The sequence below is a fragment of the Ambystoma mexicanum genome, chromosome 10 (genome assembly GCF_040938575.1).
Source record: "Ambystoma mexicanum isolate Mex_15411 chromosome 10, UKY_AmexF1_1, whole genome shotgun sequence".
Taxonomy (NCBI): Eukaryota; Metazoa; Chordata; class Amphibia; order Caudata; family Ambystomatidae; genus Ambystoma; species Ambystoma mexicanum.
Window position 1 is genome coordinate 1,014,073,409 of NC_090932.1, and position 9,483 is coordinate 1,014,082,891.

Here is a 9,483-nt window from a genome sequence, read left to right on the forward strand (position 1 = left end):
GTGCGGGGGTGGGGCCAACGGCCCTCACCTTCTGCTCCACCTCCGCCCATATCTCCTTCTTCCGATGTATTGCAGGTCGAGACATGTTGGTGGAGAATACGACCTCCGCATCTTCTTGCAGCGTCTCGGCCAGCATATTCACATCCTCTGGTGAGAAGCGCTCCTTGCGCAAGCCCTCTGCACTTCGTTTGAGTACTTTGGGCATGGTAAGATGCTGCAGGTAGAGGTGTGGTGGTCAGATGGCTCCTGGTTACAGAGGATGGCAAGGGATTGTGTTTTTAAAGATGGCCCCCATGCTTGTTCTCGTTCCTGTGCGATGACGCTACTTCTGGTTCCGCTTATTAGTGGTCACCGCTAATAGCGGTCACCGCTAATGCCAATGGCTTGGATGGCGGTGGAGCTATCTCCGCTTCGCACAATGCCGGTAAGGGTGATTTTTCACCCTTTTACGGCATGGCGGAAAGGTCGTTACTGGCATGGCGCAAAGCTCGTGCCCGCGTACTCCTAATTGCCCTCTAATAGTGGCCTTGTGGCAACATGGACACAGTTCTTGCTCCATGCCGGTAAAGGCCGTATCTTACCTCCAAACTCGTAATGAGGGCCAATGTCTTCTTTTGACCCACTAACCCTGATGAGATTCTTGACGTTTTCCTCAGGACTTACCCTTTATGCGCCCCATCGACCCTCTATCCTCACACCTAGTACAACTCTTGCTCCCAGTGTTGCTCCATATCTTACTTCCCTCTTCAACTCCTCCCTTACCAGTGCCACTTTTCTATCATCCTTCAAGCCAGCAAATGTCATCCCTATCCTTAAGAAACCAGGCCTAGATCCTAACTGTACTGCCAACTTTTGTCCTGTCTCTCTTATACCTCACTATTCCAAAATCCTAGAGCATATAGTCTTGAACCACTCACTGAGTTCCTTGACAGACACAATCTCTGGGATCCTATCAATATGGCTCCTGACCTTTGCACTCTACTGAGTCAGCTCACTTGGATGTCTTTGTTTCCTGCCTCTAGACACTTCCAGGTGTCCTAGAACAGACTTACCTCCCACTCGCCCCCCTTACTATTGGTATTCCTCAAGGGTCAGTCCTCTGTCCACTTCTTTTCACTCTATATACCTCTGCTCTTGGCCCCATGATCTCCTCCTGTGGCTTCTCGAATCAACTATTCGCTGATGACACTCAGATCTTCTTCTCCTATCTGATGCAATGCGGTCAAAAATGTCTGTCTCTTTGCCATCAAATAATGGATGGCATCTCACTCTCAGTTCTGTACTTCCCATCCAAATAGGCTATCTCTTCCTCTCCCCCTCTTCTGTTCTTCTCTCCTGTTCACCTGCCCATCTCTTCTGGCAACCTTGGTGTGGTCTTCAACCCATCTCACAACTTCTCGCTCTTTATTTTCAAATCTGCCATTATGTCCAGACTTAATCTCCTCAACATCAGAAAAATAGGACATATTCTTCCCTTCAACACTGCTAGGCACCTAATCTCATCATTAGCACTCTCTTGATCTGTCTACTGTGCCAGTCTGCTCTATGGCCTTCTCAACTATACTTTTCAGCTCAAAAAAGTCCTCAACTTTGCTGTCTGTACATTCAGCCTGTGGGTGTATGCCCTTCTGATGGGTCTGGTGGACTGGGCTTTTTTCTGAATCTTTGTGCAAGGTATGGGGGGGCTGAGTTGGATATGCATTTGTGGGTGATAGACAGAGTGTTAAAGATCATTCTTTCCTTGACTATCAACCTATGGCTGTTCCTTCTGGCCTCAGTAATGTGCTCTCTTTTGGGAATGTTAAGAGCCGCTCGGATGGCATTGTTTTGTATCAGTTGAAGCTTGTGGATGTTGTAAGCTGAAGTTCCTGCGAAGTGGGCATTACAGTAGTCTAATCTGGCTCCAACAATGGCACTAGCAACAGTGAGGCAGCTGTTTGGATTAAGGAACGGTCTGGCGGCATTAATTAACTTTGTCGTGTAGGCTGCTGATGTTGTAATGGCATTGACCTGTTGTGTCAGGGAGAGTGTAGAGTCAAGGTACGCCCCTAGTGTTTTCACTGTTATTGGGACAGGTATCTGGAATCCGTCAATGCTGTAATTGGTGTCCAGCTTCTTGATTACTTAAGAAGGTCCAACTAGTAAGATATCTGTCTTCTGATCAGTGAGACAGAGGCCCTTGGCTGCCATCCAGGCCTGGATTGTAAGGCAGATTCTGTTTAGGGGTTGAGAGTCTTTGGTATGGTTGACAGTAAGAGGAAGGAGAATGTGGGTATCATCGGCATAGTATGTATAGGAGATGCCGATGGAGTCCAGGAGATCGCAGAGGGGCTTGGTGAAAATGTTGTAGAGTGTCGGGGACACATAGGATCCTTGGAACAACCCGCATGACATGGCGGATGGTGGGGCATAGGCAACATCAGAGAAGACTCTGATCTGCCAGCCAGGAAGGAGGAAACCCAGGATGTGGCTTCCAGTGAGAAGTTGGCTGCTGATGTGAGGTGATGGCAGAGAGTCTTGTGGTCCACCAGGTCGACGCGGCCGATAGGTCGAATAGAAGGAGAAGGGCAGGCTTGCCATCATCTCTGTTTTCGTCAAGTTGATTTTTGAGGTCTAATAGGGTTGATTCTGTTCCGTGGCCTGGTCGGAATCTTGACTGTCGTAGACCTAGGATGCGGTTGCTTTCCAGATAGTATTGGATTTGGGTGTAGGTGACCCTGTCTAGGATTTTTAACAGGAAGGGAACTGTGATGATGGGGCGATAGTTGCTTGGGATTGCTCGGACTAGGGTTGGCTTCTCTATCAGTGGGAGAACCCAGGCTTCCTTGAGAGGAGCAGGAACTAGGCTTGAGGCGAAGGAGGCATTGATGAAACTGGTGATAAAGGGGATGAGGGCTTCAGCACAGCCTTTATGATGGGTGCTGGGCAGGTGTCCCCTTTGCATTTTATGGGCTTGAGGTTCTTGAGATCTTGACTTATCCCTCACCCCTTCATCCTAAAGAGTAGCACTTCCTCCACTATCCCGTACATCATGCTCTACTGTCCTTATACCTGGTTCTTGTTTCTACCTCCCCTGCATCATCTGGTCTTATATCCATATTCTCCCATCCATTGTTAAGGACACTGGTCCTCTGCTCTGTAAATCAATATTAAAAGAGTTTGTAAGCATTTATGTGCCACAAATGCATTGTTTTCGCTGCCATTTTCATTAAATAAACAAATAAACCCATTGTCTTCATTCACAATAATACTTGGGACTGTCTCTGGTCTCATGACCATATTTAATTTCTTACTTAACCTCTTTCTTGAGCCTCAGAATCGGTCATAGGGCATTTCGATGTATCCCCCTCCATACACTCCAGCCTTCTGAAAGCATCAGTCCTTCACCCCTCTATTGCCCCATGGCCTTTTGGAGATCCTGCTCCCCTGGGTGCTGTTGTTGCATCTTGTGGGTGCGTAGTACCCTTGTGGTTCTGTTGAGTTCTTTTGATATGGATGCTCAATCTAAACCCAGCACAACTCTGTGGTGTGTGCTTCCTTAAGAGTGTTCCCCCCACATATGTCCCCTGTCTGGGTAAAACTGTGGAGGCTTTTCTGTGTACGTTATATGTCCCATGCTGCACACTGAATATTTTTGCACGCGCACCCTTTCTTAAGGTGCATTAGCCCATCGCACAGCTCCACCCACTAATCACACTTTCTGGCCCCTCCCCCTGCTACATTGAGCCACATGTTGCTAAGAATTTTGCAGCCCTCCCCATGTGTGGTGCAAACACCAGATGGATACCAGGCACAACGAAGGACAACAAACCTTTTTTCTAAAAAAAGATGACACTCCGAGTGTAGCTGAACATCATATGAAAAATTGTTAGCGGAGTATCGCAATCTGACCATTGATCCCACCAGAGGCGTTGCTGGGGTGGGGGGGCATAACCCCGGGTCTTTTGGTTGTAGCCCTGGATAGAAGTTCAGGGGCTACAACCAAAAGACTAGCACCGAGTCCCGACAGTACCGACATTATCATAGCCCCGGATCGTTTCCAGACCTAGCAGCACCCCTGGATCCCACGTTCATACTCTTACCTATCCCCCACCCTCTATGAACACCCATAACCATCAAGCATGTCCTGGATGCTCAGCCGTATCAAGCACACCCGCACATCTGAAAGGGGGCTTGAAGTTCTTGAGGTCTTGTACTTATCCCTCACCTGGCATGGTGGGGACAGGGTAATCAAAGGGTTCCTGACTCAAACCATGCCCCTACCCTTCATGGAAATTTCCCATGTCCCCATTCAGACTTCTCAGTGACCTCTCCATGCCCTTGTATGATCTGGCATCTCTGCAAAATGGTGTCCGTATTATCACAAACCATTTTATCTCCAAACCCTGAACAATGTTTCCCAGGTGCACCAATCAATCCCACATCTTCTGGAGCATTCCTTTCCTCCCGTCCTGTGACAAATCATTGCCCCCCCAAATATACCACTAGAACATTGGGTTCTCTGCACTTCCCCCACTAGTTTGCTCAGTAGCATTCCCACTTTCCTCATCCTTCGTATCCTCGTATTTGGTAATCCTAGATTCATGTTCCATCGCTCATCCTTTGCTCCTCTTGAATCGTTTGATACATACTAATATGCCAGACCCAAACCTACAAACGTTCTAGAAAAGAGGTGCAACATGTCAGACAATGATGCACATTGTGATACAAATGCAGGTAAAGAACTGTAACTAATGCCGATCAGCAGCCCACCATTGTTTCCAAAGTCTGCTACTTTGGGAAGTGCAGGAAAACCAGCAGTGCCTCCAATCATAACGGTGCAACAAGAACAGCCCTTTGCTTCTTCTGGTAACGTGGGCTGAGGGCAGGCTTCATGTCCAGGAGGGATGTGAGATGATACAATTGCAACACAAACAACATTGGTTCCAAAATAAATAATATCCAATCAAGGTTCTATAAAAGGTATCAGGTAATATTATCTCCATATATATGGTTGCCGTACATAATATCGCCGGGAAAAGGTCGTGGTGATATTGCATGGGTGGCCATATATATGGGGATAGGGGCAGCATTGTTTCATGCAATAATGTCCCCACAAAAAACGGCCATATTTCGGCGACATTTTTGCATGGCGATATTTTTGAGGGGACATTTCTACATGGAACCCTATAAAACTAGGGACTCTAATAAAAAAACAATCAATCCGGCCAGCTAATAAAAGCACGAAAGACCCACCTCAGTAAAATAATTCAGACTTTGATGAGCAAGGGCACTCTGGGTTGATGAGCACGGGTGTTCAGGCAGAAGATTTCAGCAGCAATGTCAATGTGCAAGAATATGTCTTTAATATAAAATGCAACAAGTGGGGTTTAAAAGTCTCTCTGGTCCTTTGAGGTACAAAAGAGGGGCAATGTCTCTTCAAATACTAGGTTTTCTTGTCTTTGAGGTTCAAGAGGGACAAACCAGGCTTCTAGGTGCTTTCTAAGGTGATGATTCAGCATCGGGTTGGTGAGCTGGTCGACTGGTTCCAACATGCAGTGCAGTCAACGCAGCAAACGGATCATGGCACATAGAAGTTTGGGAGAGGCAAGCGATATCTTGGTCGGTTTAGTGCACATGTGGATCACGGCGGAGCCCAGGACCCTGTGATGTTCCTGGATTTCTGGGTTGCTGGGATGCCCAGTCCAGAGTCTCCATAGACGAGGTAAGTCCTTTCCTCTTCTGTTCCCACCAGGAAGGTCAGAAGAGGGCACTTGCACCAGTTCTATCACCACTAATGGCAGGGATCTGTGTACCAGTGCCTTAGTTGGGCTAGGCCTAATCCACACAGCAGTTTTACATCAAATGTGCCCTTGGATAGGTAGCTAGTAATATTTCCCTCTTTCTTGGAGCCTAATGTCTTCACCTCTATGGCAGAAGACTTTGGACTAAACTGTACCAGAGTAGAATCAACTGAGGAGAGGGTTTCCTCTCCTTATATAAGTAACATGTACAGGCGCCCCCCCCTCCACTTTCCTAAGCGGATCCTGCCATAAAAAAACATGTAACAGGTGGGTGGTCCTCAGCAAGCCTGCTGCTAGGGTTTAAATTCACCACATTGTAACAAGTATCCTTTGCCTTCTGACATCGCGAACCTGCGCTCCTCCTTCTCCTAGACCTTTCAGCTGCCTTTGATCTGGTAGATCATAAAACCCTATGCCACCATCTCTCCTCCACAGCCAACTTATCTCCGAAGGACTGTGAGTGGATAACCTCTTTCCTTAAGGAAAGAGTGATGAAGGTTTTTTCTGACTCCTCTACTGCCAACTCCAGTCCAATCAAATATGGGGTGCCACCCGGATCCTGCATAGTCCCCACTCTCTATAACCTTTTTACCAGGCCTCTGTTCAGAATCCTGGATGCCCTGGGCATCTCATATACTTATACTAACTATGCACATGACACCCAGGTGCTCATCCCACTGCTGGGTGACTATCCAACTGATATGAACACCCTCAACTTCATCTACTCCACAATTCAATCCTGGATGGCAGAAAACGGGTTATGTCTCAACAGCAAGAAAACCAAACTTCTACTAATTGGCTCTCCCTCCACCCTGGATAAATTGGACAAGCAGTATTTTTTATTCACCATTGACAACATTCCCATCACAGTGTCTCAGGCAATCAAGACATTGGGCTGTCAGTCCAGAAAAACCAAACACCCCTTGAGGGTCCGGCAATGAATGATAATTGGTGGGCCGAAGACCAACCGCCTCATTTACAGTGTTAAGAATATATATTCATTAGTTATTACGTAGCTATTAGTTCAACTAGAGTGAGGTCATTTTAAGATGACCAGAATCACCATTTTGTTTTCTCTCTCTGCTCTCTCTAACGTTGCCACTTTGCCTCATGTAAAACTGCTTTGCTGTAGATATTATTTTGCTTCAATGGTCCAAGGCTAAGAAACATGTTGGAACATTACACTGGAGAATCAGACAGAAATGCCCGATTCCCTCCCTCACATATCCTTGAAGACATTTAATCAGTACACAAATGCCAGTGAGTCTCCAGAAAGAATAGCAATGTAGGAAACTAGCATTTAAAGAGTTGAATTATGCTCTTCTTTATGGCCCCCCTTTCTGAGCCCAGTGAGGCCCCGGAGAGCGGGCTGACCTCTAGAGCGAGAATCGAAACTAAGAGATAGTGAGGTCTGGTATGTGCCAGTCTCCGACACGCAGCTTGCCCATGAAAAACAGAAACGCTGTGTTCTCGTAAATAAAGAATGGTGTCTGTAAAATTGAAGATTGCAAACCGTTACTAAATATGGTGGTCTAAGGTGTCATATTTGTCATACTGGTCAATCAACACCTCTAATTCAAAGGGAAATGAATTGAGGGCGGCATCAAATGTGTCATACTGTGTCATTGCTGATTGTAAGGTGCGCGGTTTGTATATATGTAACTGATGTATGTTTCACACTCTCTTGCGTCCCCTGAGGTCTGTTAGACACACGTCGCGGGGCGTGGGACCATTTGGCAAACTGGGACTTCTTTGTATTGCAATAAACCCTAGATTTTGGGAACATAACCTCGTGTCTGGCGTATCTATTCGAGTGTGGTGACTGTGCCTTGTTTCCACATCCGAGGGTCACTCAGGGGCCCCTTTCAGGGTGTGTATCTCAAACCTTGCCTTACCATGGATTGGCAGGTCAATGCCATTGCATCCTCCACAGCCTATCACTCTAAACGGATCAATGCAGTTAGGCCCTTCCTCTCCCAAAAGAACTGCATTACCATCGCTAGGGCCATCATTGGTTCACGGTTGAACTACTGCAATGCCCTCTTTGTTGGAGAATCTGGCTAAATACCAACTAGCTCAGAACAATGCCTTAGGGCTGCAACAGGCATCTCACGTAGGGATCACATTTCTGGGGTCAGGAGGCAGGTACACTGGCTACCTGTTAAGGAAAAGATTGTTTTCAAAACACTTGCCCTCACACATAAATGCCTTCACGGCTTGGTGCCCCTGTACCTAGCACAAAGGATCATCAAACAGACCTCTTCTAGACCCTCCAGGTTTGCATATTCTAATCGTATTACTGCTCCTCCCACGCGTAGGGTGCGTGCTGCGTTTCCAGTTTCCCAGCCATGGCCGTGACATTCTGGAGCACCCTCCCAGCCCAGGTCAGGACGATGGATTCTCATGCAGCTTTCCCAAGGCCATTAAAACTAGGCTGTTTGTCTGAATGGGCCCGTCCCACCACGTTATGCATTGTATATGTAACCATCCTTTCGGCAAGCTACTGTATTATGTAATGTAACTTCTGAGGATGTAAACAAGCAAATTGTAACCAAGCAAATTGTATTAAGCATTTGTCCATGGGCCGCACTCCTGTAACCCTCAAGCAAGCTCTCTTACATTTCCTTATAGCGTCTGTGGGCTGTAGTGCGCACTACAAATCCAAAATAAAATAAAAATAAAATAAATCATAGCCAAAGGGCTTTAGTCTGCAAAAGATGGGGAGGGAGCAGAAGTATAGAGCACCCTAGCATAAACCAAAATGGTGGAACCTCACTCACAGGCTACCTCCCTCCACAGGCTACTGTAAATCCATCCCCCCTTCCCATTTGTGCTGACTTCAAAATGACTGCAATGATCACCAATCTGGTGTGAAAGTGCTTTTGTCATGTCAGTACTGCCGTTGAAGAACCGATTCCGAGGGCACCTCTTGCAAAGGGTTCCCGTGCCATGGGAGGAAGGTGTTGTTCTTCCTCGTAAAGGATCAAAAAGCAGCTTCATGGCCATTGTCGCACATAGCTGTTGTGGAGACACCCAGGCCAGACAGCTAATACACATCTCTCTCTTAGCTGAGCACTACTCATCAAGCTGTCACACGTCGGATATCCAATTGCTGTAGCTGTACACTTGTGTGGCCCCCAGTAGCCACCATGCCATACCCTGTTATGGCTTATATTTATAGTCTCACTTACCATCAGGCTGACTAGGAAACACAATGATTACAATTTGAATCAGAGGTGTAGACAATTCAAAAGCCACATCTGCCTGTTGCATGTGCCTGTTGTTGCACGGGTCTAGAAACCGTCAGAAATTCACATGTAGACCCGTAGAGCAGTGGTATTCAAACTGTGGGTCGCGACCCCCTAGGGGTCCGCGGGTGCATCCCAGGGGGGCCCTGAGAGCTCAGCATGAAAAAAGTTTTTTTTTTTTTTTTTTTTTTTTTTTTTTTTTAGATTGGAAGAAATGGGCAGGGGTGGCCCACATGGGCGGGCTGAAGCATGAAACTGTCTCAGGCAACAATGAAAAAGTGGCCCACAGTTGTAAATGGATATTCATTCCTTTAGTCACAGACTGGGCCTCATTACTACTATGGCGGACCAGTAACAACGGTGCTGGTAAGCTACCGGCACCGTTGCTACCGTTCCGCCATAGTAAGAGTTGTGCTCGTGGGTGCTTGACAGCCCCCGCCAGGTCTGACCTC

The 9,483-nt window shown here is 47.0% G+C and overlaps 1 protein-coding gene across 1 annotated transcript in view; it reads right to left on the bottom strand.

Moving 5' to 3' along the window:
- The window catches only part of LOC138492962 (uncharacterized), a 33,555-nt gene extending 33,350 nt beyond the window's left edge, over positions 1–205 (bottom strand). Inside the window, exon 1 of the mRNA XM_069620242.1 lies at positions 29–205. Coding sequence (XP_069476343.1) covers positions 29–205 — 177 coding nt within the window. The remainder of the gene's footprint in view (positions 1–28) is intronic.
- Positions 206–9,483: the final 9,278 nt, after the last annotated feature.